We start from the raw sequence: 25,804 nt of genomic DNA on the forward strand, positions 1-25,804 counted from the left end.
TGTGCACCTTCCTCAGTGACCTGAGGAACACCACTGGCTGTTGTTTTACAAACTAAATTTTGATTGTAAGTGTTCATCTTGTTCCCACGAGAAGCGGGGGATAGACGGTCACCTGTGACAGACCCCCACTGCCACAGGAAGGCTACAATACAATGGGGTTTCGCCCGGTGCCCCAAGGTGATCGTTACCGCACATATTTTTTACTACCCTGTACGCATTCAGCCTCGACACGAGTCCCCATCTCGGCTTGGGTAGGGATTTGGAGTAAAGGAAAGGGAAAGAAAGGATTAACGGATGGGGAGATAGAAGGAGGGAAGCCGATGGGGGAGACACACCGACCCGTCAGAGCCCCGTTAGCCGCAACAACAACGCGCTGCGTTACCAGTCCACACTACGAGGAAGAGGGGTTGACTTGCCGCCTAGCCTCCGGAATCACAATTGTTTTAACCGGAGTTACGACGACCTTGTGGACTTTTTCTTAGATAATACCTTTTCTTTGTGAATGCTATTGCATCATAAGGGCGCTTAATTATTTTTCTTGAATCAATTTTGTACACATTTTATTAAAACTGTCCGATACGGCAGTTTTATGTGGAATTTAAATATAAATCACTTTAATTTAAAATTTAATTTAAATCAAAATAAAAACTGAGTTATTACTTCTTTTTTTTTTAGTGTATGGACAATGTACATTTCAACGATTTGCTTCACGGTTCAATGTCTGATACATCTTCCGTCACCATGCCGCAATCAATTAAAAACGACCCAAAGTTGTTTAAAGATGATGTTGACATAAGATTCAGCAGAACATTAAATTCTTGCAAGGTCAGTAATAATAATAATTACAAGAATATATTATCTTAAACTCTTAACTATTAATTAGTCAGGGCAATTATAATTAATTAATGAATAATTATTTATTTCTAACTATTTGCTTTTAGGTACCGCAAATTAGATATGCAACACCAGAAAGGCTCTTAGAAAGGTTGACAGATTTAAGATTTTTGAGCATAGATTTTCTCAATACATTTCTATTAACTTATAGAGTGTTTACTGATGGAGTAACGGTTTTAGAAGCTTTAAAAAAAGTTTTTTATAATTCTGATCCACCAGATTTTCAAGGAGCTGGTGATAACTATCTGTAAGTAGCAAGTTTGATTTCTTTTTTGAGATTATCGAATATTTAATATTTATGAATAGTCACAAAATGGTCACACAGTCAAAAAACATAAGCAAATCATGTGGTCCATCAGATTCCATTGTGAAGCTCACATTTTTTATTTAAGATGTGAAATTTTGTTGTTACATAATAATGTATTTGAAATTGTTACTATGGGATGCGAGGAATATCGAGTACTCCGCTGCAACATTAGTTAGTTAGGTTAAAAGGAAAGACGCGTTAGGGCAATCAATAGGTCACTTTCGACTAGATTAGATGTTGGTGTAGATAGGCTATTTAGTAAAGTGTCTATCTTCCAATATAGTTCAGGTGCAAAGGACCCTTGATGTTGCGCATCTTTAAAAAAACAGGTTATCAAATCACCACCGGAAATTGATCCTGATCTATTAGACCATCAATTAAAGACTAGAAGGAAGCTGTTACATCTGTTCATTACATTCTATTCAGTTCATTTTTGTTAATATTTGGTCTTAGGATCATTTCTGAAGACGAAAACCATCCAGGTTTAATGGAAGCAGACACCCTTAGATGAATTTATTCCATTTCATGAAACAGAATTCGAAGAGTATAAGCTTGCAAAACAGAGAACTTGATGAATGTTTTCTCACTAAATTAGTAGGATGAATGGCGTCTGCAAAACAATTGTAAGAATTCAGGAGACAGTCATTGAGGTTACTACAGCGTTGCTGGCTAAATAATAATGTTGTGATTAGATTATCTAATGATTAGCACGAAATCCTATGTCGGAATAATGCATGATGAATTCTTATCTAAAGCCGAAGCAATGGCTTAAAAAAGGAGGTATTTTCGTCTGATTGTTGAGTAAAATGCCCTCTTGAGGCTGGGATAAAGTGTAGTACGTATTTGTGAGTGAAAAAGCATTTAGAATTCTATGTTTCAATTATACCAATTTCAGGCCTGAACGAGATGACACCTTATCAACATTACATCTGTACAATTCAGAGAGGAGAAGAAGTAGTGCTTCTCCAAGACGTACAAGTGGCGCTAGTTCAGTATCGGGTATGTCAGTGTTTATAAAGGAACCAATAACGTCAAACTCCCTGGTTAACTAAATATTGCAAAAATAAATACCAATTTGATAGACAAGAACAAGAATTGTATAATAATTAAGGCTTTTGTACTACAGGTTACGGTTCGGAAGCGAGTGGCGACAGAGACAGAAGTCATAGTTATGATTCACAGAGCTTCTCAAGGGGTCATTGGCGATGCAGTTTTAGGAAGTGTAATTTTATTTTTTTTCATTATTTCGTAGCAGTTCAAAGAATTATGAATGATAAGTCAATGTTGTTTCCCCAAATCTAAAGTCATTGCAATAATCTAAGTGCTGAAAAACTTTATTTATTGGTATTAATATGAGCAATGTTTTTAATTGTGCCTGATATATTAATTTATTTGAAATAGTTGAAGAAGAACAAATGGGTTTGATTAAGGAAACTTCAGGGAGCCCAAAAGATAATACAAAAGAAGGTACTACGCGCAGAAAAGTTAGTATACGAGTTGTGCAGCCTGATAAATCACACTTAACAATACCTGAAACTATAGCTGGATCATCAAGTGCTGAAACATTAACTGGTAATAGTATTTAATAATAATAATAATAATAATAATAATAAGGTGTATATTTTCCATTTACAATAAACATACAATGAAGAAAAATTACAGTACAGAACACAAATGCATGTACTTGGTCCATCAGCAGAGAAGCACCTAACTAAAATTCCAACTTGATACAAAACAAAAATACACGAATTTAAAAGAAGAAACTAATAATTAAACTGTTCTATCATAAACCTCCTATATCTACCTGCGCATATACAATACATATTAAGCTCTGTCCAGTCCTTACCATTCAAATACTCAAGAAACTGTGGTTCACTTAACTGTTTTGTCCCAAAACATCTAATTCTGAACTCCCCTAAAACAGGACAAACGGCAATGTAGTGGTAGTCATCCTCCACTTGACCCAGATTGCACTAACTGCATAAATGCTCTCGTTCACTTCTCCCAATTCTAAAATACAGCCCTAAGACCTGTCCTCTTACCTTAAATACATTTTTCATTAAAGTAAAATTATCATCTGCAATGGTAATAGTATTAAATTCAATTATGTTTCCTTCTGTAAGTCATTATTTATATAGACCTAGTATGTACCACGTGTTACGTGAATAAATTTCTACTGATATGAATAAATAAAGATATGCTAAAAATAATATATTACGAGTATAAATCTTCTAATCCCAAAAATTTGCTACCATTCTCTTCTTCTTTTATCTTATTACTAAATATTAAAATCATTTTCTCTACTTTAGGTGATACCGTAGTAAGTGCTCCATCATCGCCAAGTAATCAAAGTACAGCCACCCTTGTAGGAAGCAATAATAGTTCAGAAAATCAAGCTGAAAATGGTGTTGAAAAGCAAAAAGCCGCTCAATCACCAAAACATACAACCTCACCCGCCAAAGAAGAAGTTCCATCAAAAGATGATAAGTTAGTAAGAAAAAAAAAGATAAGTAAAAAATAATGTTTAGAAATAAGAAAAAGGCATTTTTAGATTTAAATATTGAAATCTTACACTTAGGGCTACTTTAGGGAAAACAGCGTATCAGCATATGAAAAGAAGTAGCTGGGATGGAAATAAAAAAGGCGAAACTGATGTAGAATGGGAAGAAGAAGCTGCAGCTTCCGCAAACGTGGGCAGTAGATCTGCTTCAATAGTTAGTTCTGCAACTATGCAGGTGACTTTTTGTTCTTTTTTGTTTTAAATGAATTTTTTCTTCGAAATCTTAGCATCACACATTTCTTTTGTCAATTTCTACCTTTTAGGTCCATAAGTACATATTATCTAGGTAAATAAAGTAGTTGCAATCTCAATATGAAAGTGACACTACTCCGTTACTCTCTGTAATATTTGTAGTAAACTATCATCATAAGTTGTGACCATTAGAGATGATCCATTCGAAACTATAAGTACTTAGGCACTTCTAAGTACTTCTGTTTGAACCCAGTACCACTTGAATATTTTGTGTAATATTTTGAGCATATAGAAATGCATTAGAATTCGTTAATTTGTAGACCATCTTAATTGAGAACAAATATAATAATTGCTTTAATGCCATGATTAAAATAAGAAATTCATAATTGTTCATATTTTATATTTCAGTAAATTATTACAAGCGTTTTGTGACTATTTGTTTCTTTTCGATTGTCTAGAGTTATTATATAGGGCGAAGATCGTTTGCTGGTACGGATGGTGATAGCCAAGGAATCACTCCTCGTCCAAGTTTTCAACATGAATCGCCACAGAATACAAGTAAAGCTGGAGTAGTTATAACATCATTTCGACAATCACAGCGAAGGTAATATAATTTCAGAAATAAATATTTTTAATTATTACAAAGATTCTTTTATTAATCTGCTTAAAGTAAACAAAGCAAATGTTAAGAAAAATTAACAATTTATTTTTATCTATTTGCTTAGCACTTTTATTATAACAAAGATGTATGGTGTCTTGTTTTATTGAGACTGAATCGACTTGAAAAATTCTTGAAAGAATTATCTATTCTTTGCAGTTCAAATATTCGCAGTTTCCAAATTTTAAACAATAAAGAAACTAAAAATCAAAAAAAACTTTTTTGAAATAAGTTCAATTAAGGTGCGCAGGATGAGAAATATTCCTTCTTGCTATACCTGATAAAATAAAAATATTTAAATGAACTTAATTTAATGCTGTGATATTTACGTACTTATTTCTTACTTTCTTTGACATATTGTTGATTATTAATACTTACCTAAAGAAAAGAAAACATCTAAATTCTACTTTTTTTATTTTTTGACGCAACTTCCATGACAAATTTTAATTACAAATACTTTGTAGTATTATTATATTTCTCTCTTTTATAGTATATTTGTTGTTTGTTGTGGTATTAATTAATGGCAATTTCGTATTAATGTTATTTAATAAACTTCTCTGTCTTGAATTCTGTAATGCATTTATGTGCTTTGAACAAGTGTTTACTGTAAGAATATTGTTATTCAGTAAATTTAATTCATACATTTGGGGGAGAGGAACAAGTGAATTATTAATTTTTACTTCGTTTTACAAATGTTTGGTCTTTGAAGACATACGGTAGTTAGAACCTTGAAAACATTACCAAGAAAAAGTCGTTTGAGTTTTCATCCCAGATTTTTAAATATTGTAGCATGAACCCAATCCTTTTATTTGAAACTTTTCCTCTCAATTATCCATTTATGGCAGTCTGCGGGTGGGGACAGTTACACGCTACCATCTAAAGTGATATTTTTTGAGTATAGTTATATCACTTACGGAATATTACTAACAATTAAATGAGATGCTAAAACTCAGTGTGTAAATTCTGTTAGGAAATTCGAATTTTTGTAGTACACTTTCATTTTTCGGTAATTTTCTTCTAAACCTTTTTAACTTATTTCTTTAAATTTAGAAAGTTAATTTATTATAATAAAAAGGTAGTTAAAGGCTTTCGACATTTTAGAGAAATTGTGAGGGAAGGTATATGTGTATACTTTCCTCTTAAGTGTCATTTAATTGAATTTCACGGTGTTCCCACTTATCCAGTAAAAGTGAGAATTGAACGTTTGAAATATGTGGCTTAGAGCCTAAATTTGAAGAATATTCACTTAACCGAAAATGTGACTTTTGAACGTCACATTAACACTTGAAGTGTTAGTGGTTACATGTTAGTGATTCGAAACCGTCTACTCATACTCAAAAGCTGATAAAGGCAGCTTTTGTTTGAAATTATTTTCATGAAAATTGGTTTTAAAAAGAGATGTTGGGACATATCACCCAGCATATAATATTACTCAAATATCTTTTAGTAGTGAATACATCTTTTTATCTTGTTATCATGTGATTGTTCACAAAAGTTTACATTGATAAACGGACACATTAGTAAATATTTAAATAATTTACATTTTCCTTCAAAAAGCTATTCTAACAGTTTACACTTGAAATGTTAATGGTTTAACGCATTTGTCAAAGTCCAAAAATTTAAAATATATTTTTTAAAAAAATATTTGGATAAAGACAAATATCAAGATTTCTTATTCTTTCATAAATGTTTGGTGCTCTGTCCAATGTGTTTTCTTACTTCCTAGCTTCAGGCACGAGCCTCTTTGGTGAGTAAACTACTTCGCTCTTCCATTTTTAGTTTTATTTTTCATTAATTTTTTTTCCATTTGTGACACCTATTATTATATTCACTTTTGGGTCAAGAGGCGTCATCCTTTTGTAACCTTTTTATGGCACATCTGAAATATTGACTTTTTTTTCTAACTAGATAGTTTATATTGATTCACATTTTATTTTGAAAGAAAACAAAACAATCTAATTAATGATCACTATTACCTCAATGTTTTTTCATGAAAAATAAGAAAAAAAGTTTTTTCCAATTATTCTTGCGTATAATCTATAATGTGCATTAATCCTTACTACTAACTATATGTATAAATTTCAGTTTATTCACTAACTATTACCTTCTATAGAATGCTTAAGTATTCAATTCTTAATTTTCAAGGCATGCACCTATTCCGTAAGCTTAATTTAAACAGTTTCCAATTTGATGACATTGTAGATAATTACTTATATGCTGTTGAAATTTATTATTCATTGGTATATATTTATGTTTTAAGATTTCTCTTGAGGTTCATTTTCACTGGGAATACAATAAAATTGCAATTTTATTTATTGTTAGATTCATTCTTTTGAAAAATGTGTTATATCTTTTATGTATTTTATTGGGGGATCATTCATGTGCATAAACCTTATATCATATAACATGTGTATGATATCTAAAGTACTTGTTTTGGATATCAAACTAATTTTCATTCTTTCATTTTATTTTACTTTTTAATTATTCAATAAGTGTACACAATTAGGAGAGCTTGCACCAACATACCTACCTACTATGGGAGACACCTTTAACATACACAGTAATTATTTTCTATTATCTTCTAACTATATGTTTTGCATGCACTATTTTTTGTAGCTTTCTTTTCCTTCAATTTAAAAAGTATATTGCTTACTAAATGTTGTATAGAATTAGATTTGTTTGCTTTTTTATGTATAATGATGATTATTTTTTTCATTTTAAAGTAGTTTCACCAGAGTTAGATCTCTCTACAATGTCTTTGAATCAATGACAACTATTTATGTCTTTTAATTACATAAAAATATCTGAAGTTTGACTTCTTTTACATCCATCGAACATTCTGCTCTACACTCATGTTAGCAATATAATTACAGAAGTACGCGGAGGTATCTTAAGGCATGCTTTCACATGTACAGTTCCAAAATGAAGATTCGTGGGAGATAAGATGCGATTTGAAAGACCTTGCACGCAATAATCCCGAAAATTAAAGCGAATTTTTAAACCGGCTAAGGAACATTTCGGCATTATTTATGATCTGCGGCTTTGAACCTGTGAAATTCATGTGCACCTAAATTTAAAAAGCATGTAAATTGTCTTTTTCGACATCCGCGACATTGTTTAGAGATTGTTCATTCCCTCGGGCATCCTTTTTATTGTTCACCGATAATTCGTTTCTACAGTCCAGATTACCTACAACGAATTTTAATGCTAATTATAAAGTGTTTGAAGAAAAACATAATGCACTGCTCGTTCGTGAATTTCTCGACAAACACAACCTTTATTCTTCCAAATCCGTTCTGCTCACCAACTTTCATCAAGGATATTTCATCGTATATTATTAAGTACTTACAAAATAAAATCATAACATTTTCCTAAAGTTTCGGAAAACATTTTTTCTAAATAATCTTCATTGAACTCTCAAGCATAAGATTTTACACGCTCATTTAAATTAATCTTCACGTGCAGGACTTTGCCCTAAAAGTTTCAATCACTTTAACTTTTTTTTTTTTTTTTATTCTTGTTCCAAGGAGTAGTACGTCGTCTGCTGCAGCTGCTTTTGCTATTGCAACATCAGCTTCTAGCAATCCTAGAGATATCAACAACGGTGCCGGCCCACGCGGTAAAACCGGTGGCGAAAGTAACTCAAGACCTGGTTCTTGTAGGGAAAGGAGGCGCAAAGAAAGTGTAATGTCAACTGCCGCAACGATGAGAGTGCTAAATGTTCTAAGACATTGGGTGTCAAAACATGCTCAGGTTAGTTGATTATCTATTTATTTGTTGTGTTAAAATTGGATAAAGTAATTGTAAATCCATTTTACTGTACAGACATATTTTTTAAAAGAGATTTTAAAGATACTATTGATAGTATTTTTTTTTTTTTTTGTGCTATACAAAAAATAAACTTTATTTTCTTTCCTGAATAACTTGTGAATATTGAAATCGTAACCTTTACTTTAACACTTTTTTATTACTTAGGATTTTGAGCTGGATCATCGCTTGAAAAGTCTTACCATAGAATTTTTAGAAGATATTATTTGCAGTCCAAATTTACTTCCCGCCGAACACAAAGCTGCTTCACAATTATTAAAATTAATCTCCAAAGAAGAGTCAGAAAGTTCAAAAGTGGATTTAGATCAGTTATTGGCTTCACCAGTCGTAAGTTAAACATGTTATTTTGTATTATTTTTTTATAGTCTTGCCTTCCAGATTTTGTCATGATACGGAGTTACTATCACTCATAAAGTTTCTATTACATTGTTATCATACTAGATTCTTAACAAATCAGTTATCTGAAGAATTAAGAATTGAAGACAAATGCAAATCCGGAAATGTCAAAATAAAACGAGCATGAACTGTTTCTAACTAGAAAGCTCTTTAATTATGAGAAGGTGTTTTTTGGCAAAGAGTAAAGAAAATTGCTTAATGTTGTTGTAGGGTTTATTTGTTGTTCATTTGACTTCTTTAAGTTAGGAGCTGAATCCATTTGCATTTTCTAACCCAACAAAAGCCCATCTTAGGAAGGGCAACCGTACACCAATAAATAAGCATTCTTCTGAAAATTTTCTCTGCCCGTTGCTGAAAGAAATCTACTTCTCGTAGCGAGTTTCTTACGTTCTGGTATAGTGGGCCCATCTTTTTCCTAAATGAAGTTCCTCTCCTCATAATAGCTTCAGTCTCTCTAGATTAGATTAGATTACATAATGATTGATGAATTTTTTTTTTAATGGTATCAGTGTTTTCACTATTAACCAATCAACAACTGTATGTGTGTTTAGCAATAACTGGCTGGTCGGTTTTTAAATATTGTAATGTTTAATAAATTCTACCAAAGCAGAATACACATACAGTGGACTCCCATTAATATTGGGACACCTATTACAAAATGATTTAAAAGGTAAATGAAAACAACATACAAAAGTTTGGGATTTTTTTTTTTTTAAATAACAGCAACATCTGTAGAAATTATATATAAGTATAAATCGATGAAATTCCAAACTGTTAGGTAGCATTTTTTGAAAAAGTGTGAAATAAGGCTCTCAAAAATATTGGGACACCAGAAGTGCTAGAGTTTAAATGTTCAATATTTAAAATCTCCTACTATTTAATATTTGGTTGGTAATAATTTAATAATTGCTTTTTGACTTACAATAGCCCTCAAACGATCAGGCATAGGTGAAACAAGTTTTTGGTTAATTCAGGTGGTGTTTTTTCCCCATTCTTCCAGGAAACATCGTTTTAATTCATTTTTGTTAGATATTACTCGTTTACTTAAAGCACTGGCTAAATATTGCCATAAATCTTCAATGGGATTAATTAATACCTGGAGACTGCGGAGAGGTTTGGAATACTTTTGGGCAATTATATAACAGTCACTGGCGTATCACCCAAGCCGTAGGTTTGGGGTCGTTCTCTTGGTAGAATTTAAAAGACCCTAAAATACCCAATTTTTGGGCATTTTTTTTCAAATTATTTTTTAATATATTACTATAAACCATTTTGTCCATCACTCCATCAACAAACATTAATTCTCCAAATCCTGATGCGGACATCTAGCCCCAAACCATAACTGACCCACCTCCACCCGGTGGTGCAGCTTTAAAACCCTTTAAAGTTGGCTGTAAATTCTTCTTTTCGAGTTCAGCTAAAAAATATTAAATTTTGATTCATCGTGAATTCATTCCAAAATTCACCATTTTCATTAAAATATTTTTCGGCAAATTTCACTCTCTTAGCACGATTTATCTTACTGACAAAAGGATTCTTCCAGGCTACTCTACCATGATAGTCGAGTTTTCTTTGCACTCTCCGAACAGTTTCTGCTCCATTTTTGCTCTCTGAACATGTAAAAAATTTCACATAGAAGTTTTGGAGCACTAAGTCGGTGATCTTTTTTAATTCTTTTAATATATAACGCTGCTCTCTGCTGCTCTCTCTCAGAGAGCAGTCGAGGACGGCCTTTTTGTGGGATTGAAACAATTCTTTTTCTTTTTGGTAACGCTGAATGATGTTCCACACAGTAGATGTTTTAGGTCCGATCAGTTTTCCGGCTCTCTAACACTTTTTATTGTCTTTGTGCAAATTTTCTTTGTACAATTTTTCTTTGTTCAATCATTGTATTTGTATTTTTGCGCGACAAGTTACACCTGGCTTGATTTATATAAACTAAATTAATTATTAATTTCATATTGAATATATGCTTAAGGTATATATTTACAAATTGTATAAATATTCGGACAAAACCTTGGACAAACTATAAATTATAATAGTGTCCCAATATTTATGAGAAGTAGAATTTGCACTTATTATTATATATATTTTTTTTAATCTACCAAAACATTTTTATGTACTTATTTAAATAGTTTTTATTTAATTAATAGTAATTATAAAATGAAATGAATTTATAAAAATTTGAATAAATGGGTGCCACTTTTAATTTTCGTCAATTTTGAACTTCTGTATGTACTGTCCCAATATTAATGGGAGTCACTGTAGATATTATTTGGAAATATTATCTCCTTAAAATAGAGGGGAATAGTGCAATATCTTGAGATTTCGTTAAAAAACTTTTCTCTTTCTTTATTACAATTAGGGCAAACCATAACCACGTGTTCAAAATCCTCCGTCTCATTACATCTCCTACAAAGAGGAGAGACCAATTTCCCTTTTCTAAACAAATAAAACCTACAAATACCATGGTTTGCTCGCATTCTATTTATTATGGTAACAATTCTTTTACCAAAATAACCGTCTTTAAACCATACTTTATGGTTAAATTGTTGAAATAATTAATATTTTAAGCAGTGTTATGAAAAGTATCTACCTCAGATAACTTGTGACAAGTCTTGTGTGGCTACCTACACATTTACAAGTTTAAATATCTCTATTATCGATTTTAAATAAAGATCTTATAATTTAATTATAGGTTCCGAGTAAAGAGAATATCGAAACTTTATCAGCATTGGAAATTGCCGAACAAATGACTTACATAGATCATCAAATATTCATATCCATCTGTAGTGAGTAAGTATTCCTTTAATGTAGTTTAATTTGTTTACTTTTTATTTGATTGCAAAAACTGGCGAAAAATATTAAGCTTTGCTATTTACTGAGTAATAATCGAGTTCATTTCTAAATTTTCTAATTTGTCCTAAAAATGGTTAATTTTTGAGTTTTCTGTAGCCTTAACAAGTTGCAGCTCCTAGTAAAATTTTCTATTGCATTCATCGTCGGTTTTTACTATTCATCAATTTTAGGTATTCTATAAATGAAAGAATCTACATGTTCTTCTAAATTTGTATAATAACTGAATTACAGAGAGTTTTTGGGCCAAGCTTGGATGAAGATAGATAAAGCAGCTAGGGCACCACATATTATTTTAATGACGCGAAGATTTAATGAAGTATCTCAGCTCGTTGTTTCTGAAATAGTACGACGATCTAATATGTCGGCCAGAATACAAGTTATTGAAAAATGGGCAGCAGTAGCAGATATTTCACGTTGTTTGCATAATTTTAATGGAGTACTGCAGGTTTGCGCCGCGTTCATGAATAGCGCTGTTTATCGTTTAAAAAAAACATGGGAAAAAGTGTCTAAAACAGTAAGTCTATTTTCATTAAATAAGAATAAAATATCTTTCTCATTTGGTATTAGTTTTCCTTATTAACTCACTTTTCAAATGAAGACTTATGAATGCAATTAAATCTTTTCTTTTTTTGGTTTATAACCTTCTGCTTTTTGGTAATTTCTTATTTGATCTAATTCGTGAACTAATTTAAAATTTTAGACTAAACAAACAATAGAAAAATTACAAACCATAGTTTCATCTGATGGAAGGTTTAGAAATCTTCGGGATGCACTACACAGGTGTGATCCACCATGTATACCTTATTTAGGTATGTATTTAACTGACCTTTCTTTCATCGAAGAAGGAACTCCTAATTTTACAGAAGATGGGTTATTAAATTTTTCCAAAATGAGAATGGTTTGTTAATTTTATTAATTATATATTTTTGCCAAATAAGACCAAATGTCCATTTGGGAATTAATATTTTGAGATTTCCCCTTAATTTAAAATTTAACTTGATAATTTATCCTATCAGGCCTTTTTTTGAAAATAGCATTAAGTAATGGAAACTCTTACGCTTTATGCTTGTGCCTACACTACTGAATGTTCTTCTGGTTCCTCATCAGTATCATTGCAAAATGGAAAGTAATATAGAAAAAAATGCTCATGACTGAGGTAAATCTGAGAAGTGAATGTTTCTTCCATGAACTTCTTCTTGAGTTGTATGGGTGCGTTGACCAAAAGTCAGTGTTGATGTGGAGGATTCATAGGGTTTGGGCCCTCCTATTTTATTTTGACCTCTTGTTTATCCCATTTTTAATTTTTCAAGTTTTGAAAAACGAAAGAATTTCGAGTTGAAATTTATAAACGATTGGCCACTATTGAGCTTTTGAACTTCTGACTTTCATGTCTAATCGATTATTTGGGAGATAAATATTTGAGCTGAGAATTTATTCTCCAATCAGGCTAATTACAACCCGTAAAAAAATATTGACAGATTGAATGACTTAAGAATGTTGGAAAAATTTCTGTCCTTGCCATTTTCCAAATGGACAATTAGTCTAGAAAAAAAATTAATCACAAATTTATTATATTAATTATAAAATATTTAATTTCATTTACAGATTGCTCATGTTATTAGAGAAATTCGTCATTTTCAACAAACTCCTTATAAAATAGAATTAAATACAAAAGTAACGAATTACTTACTAGACCCATCATTGTTGCTTAGTGATGATGAGCTTTATCAAAAATCATTAGCAATTGAACCTCGTACTTCAAGACTTAGTGCCTCCAATATAACAACTCTTCCATCTTCTTCGCAACCTTTTAAATGAAATTTGGAAATAATATAAATTCAGAGTAAGTTTTTAAAAATATTTTGCTCTTAATTTTTTATTTGAGAGATTATTTGTAAATTATTATTACATTTTAGTACACTTATAATAAAATAATAATAATATATACATAAATAATAAAAATAAAATATGCGAAAATAATTTGACAGTTAGTAATCGAATTAAGGTTCAAACATACGATTCATATCACATTAATCACAAAAATTATTAAGCTAAATTAATATTAAATTAATTATTATTAAGCTAAATTGGCTGACGATTCATTGGAAATTACTCCTTAACCGTCCTAAACCATGATGCGATGCATTTTTGAATCAGTTTAGGTGCAAAAAGTCGCTTATCAAATTAAACCCATATCACTTTAAAAACCAATAAAATTTTTGGTTGACGTGTAAGAGCATTTATTAATTAGAAAAGATAGAATTTGTATTATACTTGGTTAAAAACTATAAAATTAGACATAATTACACCACATTAGGTATTAAATAATATAGGTTTTGAAGAACGGATGGATTCAAGGTGAGAAAACTGGATTCTCGGAGGTGCTGAATCTAGGGATGAGGTTGTCCCAGATAAATCTTAATTCCAGGATATCACCCTCTTTAAATTTTTCTATTCAGATCTGATATGAGCCTAAAGCAAGAAAGCATTTCTCTCATCTTTATTAATTTCAGAAGTGACGTTTGTTGGGTTTTATTCTTTTGTTGCAGTAGTTCTCAAAAAAGTTTATTAAAAGTTCTCGAAAATTTTATTGAGTAGTTCTCAAAATCGCTAGATTTTTTTTTATGAATTCAACTTTGCATCTTTTTTAAATCGCATAAACCGATAGCCAAAAATCTAGTTTTAACACTAGCACCGTTATTTCACTCTCATCTCAAGGTTTTAGCTCATTTTTTTTTTTAAACTCCGAACGTTTTAGTTATATTTAATTCTAATAATTTTAGTAAAAATCTACCCATCCGTACCGACAACCTTGATCAAATTGTTTCCAATAAAAGTTCATGTGTTTGTAATCACTGAACAAATTTTAAATAAAATATAGGGGCCGTTTAGGAGAAAATCTTAAAATACGGAAGATTCTATTCGTTAAAGTGGCATTTCTGGTCAACCTATTCTCAACGAATTGGAAATTCAGTCTCAAATTTAACTCTTATTAATATTACACAGATGAAAAGTCAATACAGTAATGGCACGATTGAGAAAAAGCTATCCTCTTTTCTCCTTCAGAAATGACCTTAGTCGAATTTCTTTTTGAGAAAATGTTACAAATAAAAAAAATAATGCTACATAAGTATCATTAACATCAGTTTAAAGAAAATCGTAGGAGTAGTTTTCGAGAAAAAGTTTATAAACTGAGAAGTGATATTTCTGGTTGATAACAAATTATAAAAATTTGAAGTTTCTGCGTTTTTGAGTTGCGATGGAAGTATGCACAAAAGAGGTAAAACCACTTTTTCGGAATCAGAGAACGGGTGAAAATTGAGAATAGAAAATTCGCACGATTACAATACCTCCTTCTCTTAGTAGAATAAGAAAAATTAAGACATTTAATAAGAAATATTGCTACTAAACCGTACAAAGAGGGTTGTGAAAAGAAAAGAAACCAAAGTAGACTTTTGTTGCATTATGTTCAAATAAAAATTAAAAAAAAAAAAAAAAAATGGTCAAATAGCTTTTTATAAATATGAGGTTATTTTTTTTTTTATTATTATTATTTTTTTCTTACTGCTCATTTTCTTGTAATATTAATCTAACTTAAAAGTTATTTTTACACCTATCCTGTTCTACATATATCTAAAAGCAAAATATTCAATTTTTGATTGTCTGCTCAGTCTTAATCAGATCTATCTGAACTTTTGTGGTAATGATGTAGAAAGATGGAATTGCAGTTGACAGTTATCTCTCTGGACAAATAATCAGTTTTCTGGTAAGATATCACAGTTACTTCGCTCAATTGTTAATGCTACAAGTGCATTAACTTATCCAAGTTGATCATTCTTGGTTAACTGGCAGTTATGACCAAGAACAAAAATACTGCTGCTATGATGCAATATTTTATTAGATGTATTCGAGGAAGCACCATATTGTTGAAACCGTAAGTTCGTTAGAAATTCTTTTTTGATTTGAAACGTATAGTCTGGATTTCAATCTTCTTGAAAAAGTGTTGAAACGGGAAAAAGTTATCTGATTCAGTTATGTGCTCACTTGTGAATACCTGGTTCTTTGTGAGCTTGTGAATATTAATGTTTTGTAAGCGATATTGAGTAGACACCTTTATATTTAAAGTGTTTAGTATTACTTCTTCTTTTTTAATTTTTTTAAGTTCATTTGTAATTGATAATTTTTATTGGTTATTGCTTTTAAGCGATAAAACATTTTTTAATATATCATAAAATGTTTCAAGGTAGAAAGAAAATTGAAATTAATTACGAATCAGGCATAAACATTTTCTCTTTGATGTTATTACATTTTTTCCGAGTCATTTATCTCATTAAATATAAGAATGAAAATCAAATTTAAACAATGGTTTATGCATACAAAGTTTTAGCTACATTTCATAAACAAAGTGACCAGAAAAATAAGAAAGATATCTATTTCAGTACAAATATTTTCTTGAAATTTTATTAGTTGCATAACAAAGTTTCATTTAATAAAGTGAACTAAATAAAAATAAAATGGATCTTTTAATATTAATAATCACAATTATATTTCTCTTAAATGAAAAAAAAATATATATATCAAAAGGGGCCATAAATGTGCTTGATATAATATACTATAAAATAAGAATCCTTTCTCCTTGTATTTTTTACATATCCTTGCATTAAAATGACTTTTTACATTTTAATATTATTCAAATATTTTAATATTATAAGACGGTACTTGATATGGAAAATTGCTCTAAGGATTTGCTTCCTCAGATATCCATTGCAGGACAATTCATATAGTTTTCTATCCTCCTTTATTTTCCTTAATTAAAAATTGTAGGATAAAAAATTACGTTATTTTTTCAACACAAACCAAAATTGGAAAACAAACAAAAGCATAATAAATTAAGTAAATGTGTCTCGTCTTCCTTTCTTAAAATAAAATATTATTTAAATAAATAAAATTAGATTTATAATAATTTTGCTTAAAGCTTACGTTTTCTTGATCTATTCAGCCCTCACTTAAATTTCAATGTTATTGAAAATTAGAAATTATTTAGTTTCGTTCATCTAATCGTTGCAAAAAGTCATTGAACTGTTTTCTATGAAACATCAATAATTTGTATTGCTGTTTATATCTTTCAGTAAAATAAAATTAACCACGTAGAAGGAAAGTAACTAAGAAGTAAGATGCAAAAGTTTATTCCTTTGTTAATAATTATCTCATTTTTAAGATTATTTAAATTTTAAATAATTAAATTGATTTCTTTTTATTTATAAAATGTGAGTACTAATGCAGTAGGAACATGTAAAATCATTAATTGATCATTCTTAGAAATGTTTCGATATTACTAGTTTCTATTATTTTGTTTTAGTTTTCAAAATTTAATTTAATACAAGTGGTGTCAATATTTGAAAAACTTACATAATAATCATCTATCATCAGTTTCTAACATGTTATCAATTAAAAAATAAAAAGATAAGTGATTCTGGTACGGGATGGTTGGGATAGAAGACAAGATTATGAAGGTAAACTAACATACAGATCTTTATAAAAAATTGTTGTTTAAAAAAGAATGCGGATATTGGTATTAAAGGAGCCCAACAGGCACAAATAAATCAAGTCTAGATCGGAATAGTTTTTATCAAAACATCTTTGAAACTGCAGTATTTTTAAAACTAAAAATATGATAAATTTGTTAATAAGTTTTTTGTTTGTTAAACGCAAATTCTGTGATTAAGAAAACAAATTATTATTGTTACTTGATTTTGTTATAATTTCTTAAAATTATTAATGTACAATATACATCCAACGATCTTATTGCTGTATGAAAATTCAATTTTAGTTTAAACGTTAAAAAATTTCAAATGAGTCAAAATTTGTTAAGTATTAAATTAGGAGGTGAAATTTTTTCGAGTATGACAATTAAGAAACTTCCATTTTTATTCTACAATTCGGCTACCTTTAGTGACCTTCATCAGATGGTTCTCCTATTTCTAATAGCTCTTGATAAAGGGCAAAAATGTGCGTTTAACTTAAACCGTTTTTAATACAAACATTGATCAAATCTTTCATCAAAGAAAGTCAAGATCAAAAAATAAGTCATGGCATCCTTCACCTCTTAAATTTTGTGTGTGTGTGTGTGTGTGTTGGGGTGAGGGACTGGAGAACGGCTGCACAGGAGAGGGAATCTTGGGCGAGACGTATTGAGGAGGCCAGGACTCAGCAATGAGTTGTAGCGCCGCTGAAGAAGAAGAAGAGTGTGTGTGTGTGTGTGTGTGTGTAATATTTTAATTTCATTTCAATTTATGTATTATTCTTCAATTAAATATTGAAGAATAAATAAATAAATAAGAATAAATTTAAAACCAGTATTCTTTTGGGAAAACGGTAATGATATCTATTTAATTTTGAAAGGAATCAATGCTCTTCCGTTGATTCATAGCAAAATCTTAAAAATTTTCAGCAAATACCGTCTGAGAATAAAATATAATCTGAAATAAAATGTCCAATTATTGGACGAAATGCATTAGTAATTTTCATTTGAAGCTTTAAGAAATTCAAAACCCACTTCTTTTTACGTGCCAACATTTCCTGTTTTTTTTTTGTTTTTTTTTTTCAATGCATTATATTAACATATCTTAATCAAGTGAAATCTTCATAATGAATTACAAGACTGCATTATCTAATATATTTGGGCAAAAAAGACAAAAAGTGTAAACGAAATATCTATCTAAATGAATAATTCGAATTTTCACTGTTTGAAATAGTTTTAACAGTCTTGAGCAAATTGCTGATGATAATTACAATCATTTTTTTTTAGCTTCAAAGGAAAGTAGAGCGAGCTGTTTTATAAAAGATTAAAAATAGAGATTTTGCGCTAAATATGTTTTGCAATGTAACTTTTAAATAAGGTTTTTCAATTGTATATAAAAAAAAGTATAAACAAAATGCTGTTGAAAAAAAATTATAGATAAAGTTCTTATAAATTTTCAAGTTAGAGTTAGCGTAGTAAGTAGCTCTATTTGGTTTAAACTTGGTACGGGTAATTGTTTGATCATTATAGATTTTATTTTTAACGAATTTTTAAATTAGACTGTATATCGTCTTACGATTAATGGTTGTCCTTAAATTGATTAATGGTTGATATTATTTTTTTAATACACTCTAGTATATTATAGGATCCTCTCTACAAATTAGATGGGATTGAATCAAGTTTTCAATAGTATTTAATTTTTTTGTTTCAAAAATCTAAAAATTAAAAAAATATATAAACTAACGAAATAAAAGACAGTTAATAAATTTCGTTAGACAGAATTATGTGGCCCAAAAGAAATAATTATCTAATAATCTAACGAAATAAATAATCTTAAGCAATAATGCGAATAGAAAACTACGAAAGTCTATTTACTCATGATTGTAAATGTTTTCTTAATATTAATAAAAAAATTAAATAATCTTTGGTTCGTATAATAATTCTATTGAAAATTGGCGAAAAGTTTTGAAGGAAACTGATGAAGATATCGGTTTTGTGGAAGGATATAAAATAAAATAATCAGTTTTACCAGAAAATTCGTAGTATGTCACAATTTTTACTAATAAACTGGTTTAAACTATGATTAGGGAGGTGTTCTTTTTCATTACTAATTAATTAAACTTTGTATGAATCCCTCTAAATGCGGTAATAATGTACATAAAACCAAAAGATTGTGCTCACAAATTATGCCCTATTGAAATCTTTTAGAGCATTTACAATCGCTGATTGTTCTTGTAAATAATTTCAAAAAAAATTAATTAGTATTAATAATTAATATTTTTATTACTGTTACTAAAGTAATGAACTATAAAGATACGTAATTCCTTGAACTTAATATCATAGAAAAATTCATATTTGCACTTCTGCAAGCTCATTAAAAAAAATGAAACATTTTAATTCAATTCAGTACTATCTAGATATTAATTTAAATGTTTATGTGCTTTTAAAATGTGGAATTACTCCTCCAAATCTGTGATAATTTCATTAGTATTTTGTTTTCTGAGAAAGGCCGAATGATTTGCCGGTAAATCCGATCTATGTTAGCTCGCTTTTCTAATATTCAAATTAAATTTGTTGAAATCCTGTTCAAAATAATCTTTTAATGGTAAGGCCTTCTAAAATGTAGCTTGCTCCAAGATATCAGGAGAATTTTCCCTGTCTGCTGCAGCGTTCACAATTCTGGTAAGCACTTACATTTTTCTTCATACAATTCGTGTACAAAAAAAAGGAAGAAGTCAGCAATCCCAGAAGCACGGTTGTTTCGTTATTTTTAAATTGCTCTTCTCAGTTATCGAAGTTGACCTAAAACATCGTATGGATTTTCTGTGTACATAAACCCCTCAAACCTGTAAATCACCTAGACTTTCTAAGAAAATCGTCAGTTACTACTTATTCCCAGGAATCCTTCAACTCCCCAAGAAAGGAAATGTCCTTCAGGGGTAACTATCCAGGCTTTCTAGGGAGACCTAGGCAATAAAGGGCAGGTAAGCATAGCTACCCCCAAAGAGTTATATTCTCGTCCAATTCACTTCTGATGACCACTCAGGCTCTCTTGTGGAAGTTCAAGAAAAAAATTAGCGGTCCCCTAATGCTAGTCACCCCTTCATAAACAACCACTTCCTTTTTTGAGAAAGGCAACAGTAAGGAACTATTGAATCATAACCCTATTGATTCCATTTCTATTGAATTTGTAGTAATGACACGAAGTCAATGCGATCTGGGGGTAAAAATTTTGTTAAATAAAGTTCTTATTTAAAGCAATTTGTATTTTTGATAATTTCAATTACTACATTTCAGTTGTTTTACTATGTTCCTCGGATTATTTTCGGGCCTTTATTAGATAGACGTTTCACTTATCATAATATAAAAAACAGAAATTCATAAATTCGCCTAGACCGAACTTACGTTCTACACTATAATGCATTTATAAATGTTATTAGATTATATTACAATTGTTTTCAATGTGTTATTTTATTAAAAGAAATAAAACTTATTAAGAAAAATTTTGCATATTTGTATAGCAATCATTCGCCCTAATTAGACCTCAAGTCATGGGACACTCCGAATGATCATTTACTATGTAATTTTATTATTTTTCTTTGAAGTTCATTATTTTGTACTTGTATTTCAAATCTGTTTCCTAATAATCTATGAAAAGAGAATAACAATTTTTAAAACCATTTTTTTTTCAGCCTAACATTTACTTAATTTATTTTTATTAAATTATTTTTGCTGATGACAATCACAACTCTTTTTTCATAATGAAGTAATTGCTGTTTAAACATTTATGAAGGAAAAATCAAAATATTAATACGATATTTATATTAAATCAAATATTGGTAATATAAATTTATATTTATTATACTGATTATTGTAGGCAAATCTACCTAATAAAAAACTAATAATAATATTTTTAATAAAAAAAAGAGAAAAAATAAAGTTATGAAAAATAAAAACAAAACTAGAAATGTATTAAATGTTTAAACAGAGAACTGTACATAACACATCATATTTTCTCTGTAGGATGTAAAGTAAATCTAAAAAATATACTTTTTTCTTAAGATTACAAATTCATAAATTCGCCTAGTCCGACCTTACGTTTCACACTATAATACATTTATAAATGTTATTAGATTATATGATAATTGTTTTCAATGTATGTTTTTTTTATGAAAAAAATTAAAACTTATTAAGAGTAATTTTGCATATTTCTAGAAAAATAAAATAAAATGTTTTGACTAAATTCTGTAATTCCTGGAGAACGCATCTAACACTGAATTTTCCGTTATTTTGTGTGGAACATAATATTTGTGTCAAAGCAGACTATTCAGTGCAAGTTTCCTTGGGAATTAAAAAAAATTTGGCAAAACATTCTTTCTATGTAGTAAATAACTGAACTAAGTAAATAATTATATTACATAATGTAAAATTATAAAAGCATGCTTTATAAAGTATTTTACATTTGATTATTATTTTGTTAATTAATTACTTCATTATATTTATTTTTTTGTAAAGTATTGGTAGAATACAAAAGACAAACTAGGTTATTACAGGTGTCAATAAGGTTGTTCAATAATGTCGCAATTATTGCTTTTAACGTCATTTAATGGAAGTTAGAGAGTGGTTTATAAGTAAATAAAAAAAAATTATATATATATAATTGAAGATTGTACAAATTGTAAATATATTTGTAAAAATGAAAGTAGAAAATATTAAATGTTACATAATGAAAAGCGTTTAGATATTTAGTTTTTTAATTAAAAAAAGAAAAAAATACTATTTTTTGTTAAATTATTTTTAATAAACAAAGATTATCCAGATTAGTGTATAGAACAAGTGAAGAAAATGTCCTATTATAGTTGGCAATATTATTTTTAAAAAGTAGTTCTTAAAGAAATCTATTCAATCCTTGTTAAAGTTTCTTCTTCTAAAACTCTTAGTTAATGTAATGTGATGAATTAACTTTGTTTTCAATGTAAAGAAAATGGGAAAAGTTAAAAATAGTTAAGTAGTATTAATCTGAAATATTAAATCTTATGGCAGTAAAAAAGATGAAAAACATTGTTTCTTGCAACTGATTTTATATAGGACTATAGAATTTTTATTTATTTATTTTATACGTTAGTATTATGTCGCACTACTACACAGTTTTTGATGCCCTAAAGCAGCGTCTGGTGAGGGTATCCTAAACAATAAAAGTTTAAAAAAAAAAAAACTTAAGTTTTGCCCTTTGACTTATAAAAATAAATAAAATGCAGTCCATAATTGAAACTTAAGATTAAAACATAATACATTTCGGTAAAATATAAAAACAATCAAATAAAACAAACACAAAAAATCCACAGATTTTAGATTTTTTTTTTGTTTCTAAATTTATTATGACGCGTCAACATCTGATGTCGTTGTCGTCTAAGAGCCTCTTATCATTGCATCACCGACCTCAGGACAGCGTTCTTTCGTTACAGGCAATATTTAGCTGTAAGAAGCTGCTACAAGACTAAGGGCCAGCAGCTAGATTCGAACTCGGAAAAACCGCAAGGGGATCCAGTGCACTAACTACTGAACTAATACTTTTCCTTCTTTTAAACTGTTAATTACTAAATAATATAAACTGTAAATCTTTTCGATTAACTATCCACTATAAACTGAAGCAAAATTTGAATTAAAATTACATTCGCCGTTCAAAAGAGTATCTTAGCCCTTTATAAAATCAGAATAAGTAAACAGGAAATATTATTGTTTTTTATTAGTAGAATAGAATCATTAAGCATGTTTGTAAAAAAAAAAATTAATTTAAAAAAAAATGGGATTGTAAAGCAATGCAAAATTTTTGTCAGTTCTACAAGTTGCTGATTTTGCTGTTTTCCACCTACTGAAACTCAATAGAACAGTTTGACCCATCTTATCTCAATCAAATATTTAAAATAAATAAATATAAATACGAAATACTTAAAATAAATAAATATAAAGGATATGTGTTTATGTTACAAACATATTACCTTTTTTTCGCCCTGAAGTTTCTAATTCCATGAAGAGTTTGAACTACTTTATTGTACATAAATTATTTCATTGATACTTATTTCTTTTTTGAAGATAGTTGACGTTCATGTTCCTAAACTTTACTTTGAAAATAAACTAAATTAAAAAACGAAAGTGAAAATTAACTACAAAAAAATCTATTAATGGAATAAATAAGAAGAGACTAGAAATTTAATTTCTACGGTCTAATCCTGCTAAAATATGAGGGTCATTGCAGTATTTTATAAAAAGTCTTTCAAACATTTTGTTTCTGTCTGCTTATAAATAAATAATTAAACAAAAAAATTAATATTTCTCACATTTGTTTATAAAGCACGCTATCTTTTATTTATTATATAAATAAAAAGTAAAAAAGAATTGTAAGATTTACATTTTTTTAAATAGTATTGTAAGAAGCGCGAACATTGAATTTAATATTAATAATAATAATAAAGAGTTGTTTATTTCGTACATAAAAGTAATAATTAATAATAAATAAAAAATTAGTAGAAGAAAAATAAAGAGAATCATCACTAAGGTTGTGAATAATAAATTTTAACAATGTTTTTATTACAAAAATAAACATTGTGAATTCTCACTTTTTTTATTAATTTTCTAGTAATTTTTGTAATTAATATGTCAAAAACATAATAATATTGTTAATCACATTACGAGCTGATATTAATGAGAAAATGTTTTTCTACTTTCTTTTTTAATTTTTTAATATACAGTAATATGTTCTTAATTTTTTAGCTTGCGCAAAATTTCGAACTTTTATATTAAATATTAATAGTTATTAAATTTTCGAAACTAAAAGAATAATTATAAAAATAAATTAAAAGAGCAACATATTTATTTATCAGATAAACTGATATTGCTATTTATTCCTTCATTGATTCTATGAAATAATTTTTATATAATTAAATGTTATTGCCTCAGATTATTATTTATTGTGATTGTCCCCTGTTGAATTTAAAAAACAATTTAAACAAAAAATGCATATAAAGATCGTTAGATGTTAATATAACATATTTTTTAGATAAAAAGAAAAAAAAAATACTAAACAAGATTTTGTCAATTACTAACAAATACTGCATACCTTTAGCATAACGAATAGAACTCTATTCGTTAAGCCTTTAGCTTAGTTACCCATTTTTGAAAGGTATAAAAAAATAAAAGTGTAATAATGAAAATTTTCAGTCAATAATCTTTATATAAACCGACAAATGTTATAAATCATAACTGTAAATTTTTTAACCTAATGTTAAAATAAAGTATTGTAAGAAGGGACAACTTTTTCTTTAAAATACTATAAACTCTTGTAAATGTTTTAGAGAAACGTAAACAAAATAAAAAAGTGTACAAAAACTATGTCCTGCAAAATAAAATATATAAATGAGAAGAAAAATGAAAAAAATACTTGAACCATACATGTTCAGAAAATAACAAAATATGTGTAATGAATAAATTTTTTTGATGAATTCTTTGTCGTATTTTTTTTTAAAATACTTAGTTACTTTATTGTTTTAGAATATGTAATTATAATTAAAATGGCTAACGTGTAGTGTTCAAATTGTTGCTTCCTCAAACTTCTGTCTTGAAAAATCAGTATATCTAAACAAATTTACATTACCTATTTCATAAATACAATGAAATCCCTTTAGTTACCAAGAAGTTAATATAGTCAGTATCAATACTCATTTAGAGAACTTATTCCATATTATTTAGGTAGGCCCAACGATATAAAAGGAAAGTTAGTACTCCACATGGCTGGTTTCCTCATCGTTGGTAAACATAATTTCGAGAAGAAGCACTCTGGGGTTACCCAGATGAGAAGTGTACCTCTGATTTACTAAATTTTACCTTATCACCAAAAGCTTGAGTCCAAAGTCAAAATTGGTATTTTTTCTTGTTACATGGTACAACCTGCGCTATCACTGGAATAATAAGTAGGAAATTCGACTAATACATCTTTTCCTCCTTCAGAACGAAAAACTTTGAGCTTCAGATGTTTCCAGACAAAAGAGGTTTCAGCTGAGTGGCATGGCTTTAATTGGACCACACGCCACCGGCCGGTTGGTTTCTCAAGTGCGAAGCTCTTAAATTATACAAGTTTTCTGTCGATAAATGGATATTCAAATTAGCAGCCACATTGTCAAGAGGTTTCTTTTCAGCTGACTTATAAAGGATTACTATTCTCACACAAGGCATTTCCTACGATAATTTGAAGTCATCAAGTTGTAGGAGTGAGAGCTGAAGACATTTTTGTCCACTAAGAATAGTAGTTCCTGAGATATCCAAAATGATTTTCGCCAAACTGTGTTCCGAAAGATTGATTGATCCCGCTCCTGGAACTGAATTTCCTCGTTCAGTATTTGGTTTCCTCAGATCGCTGCCCAAATTACTTGAGCTGGAATATAGCCAGTTTGAAGCGTGGGCACTTGTATTAAAGTCAAAACTTAATTCCGAAATGTATGTATATCATTTCTCATGATCTACATTCAGTCAAGAAGAAATAAGCATTCTTTTGGAATTATTTAAAAACAAAACAAAAACCGCATAGTTAAATGA

General features: G+C 29.1%; 1 protein-coding gene across 6 annotated transcripts in view; it reads left to right on the top strand.

The window, feature by feature from the left end:
• Positions 1–24,714, top strand: part of LOC141451532 (ras-specific guanine nucleotide-releasing factor 2-like) — a 197,196-nt gene extending 172,482 nt beyond the window's left edge. For 3 of the 6 annotated variants that reach the window (XM_074122970.1, XM_074122974.1, XM_074122973.1), the window contains exons 14-28: positions 676–825; positions 942–1,141; positions 2,097–2,200; positions 2,328–2,423; positions 2,603–2,773; positions 3,511–3,688; positions 3,780–3,936; positions 4,412–4,557; positions 6,338–6,358; positions 8,139–8,364; positions 8,587–8,766; positions 11,534–11,631; positions 11,926–12,208; positions 12,395–12,592; positions 13,300–24,714. In XM_074122970.1, coding sequence (XP_073979071.1) covers positions 676–825; positions 942–1,141; positions 2,097–2,200; positions 2,328–2,423; positions 2,603–2,773; positions 3,511–3,688; positions 3,780–3,936; positions 4,412–4,557; positions 6,338–6,358; positions 8,139–8,364; positions 8,587–8,766; positions 11,534–11,631; positions 11,926–12,208; positions 12,395–12,592; positions 13,300–13,512 — 2,421 coding nt within the window. In that variant the 3' untranslated portion in view covers positions 13,513–24,714. The remainder of the gene's footprint in view (positions 1–675; positions 826–941; positions 1,142–2,096; positions 2,201–2,327; positions 2,424–2,602; positions 2,774–3,510; positions 3,689–3,779; positions 3,937–4,411; positions 4,558–6,337; positions 6,359–8,138; positions 8,365–8,586; positions 8,767–11,533; positions 11,632–11,925; positions 12,209–12,394; positions 12,593–13,299) is intronic. The other 3 variants (XM_074122971.1, XM_074122972.1, XM_074122975.1) reach the window with 3 other exon arrangements.
• Positions 24,715–25,804: the final 1,090 nt, after the last annotated feature.

Source organism: Rhodnius prolixus, unplaced genomic scaffold (assembly GCF_049639745.1).
Source record: "Rhodnius prolixus isolate KJV_2025 unplaced genomic scaffold, Rpr scaffold_8, whole genome shotgun sequence".
Lineage (NCBI taxonomy): Eukaryota > Metazoa > Arthropoda > Insecta > Hemiptera > Reduviidae > Rhodnius > Rhodnius prolixus.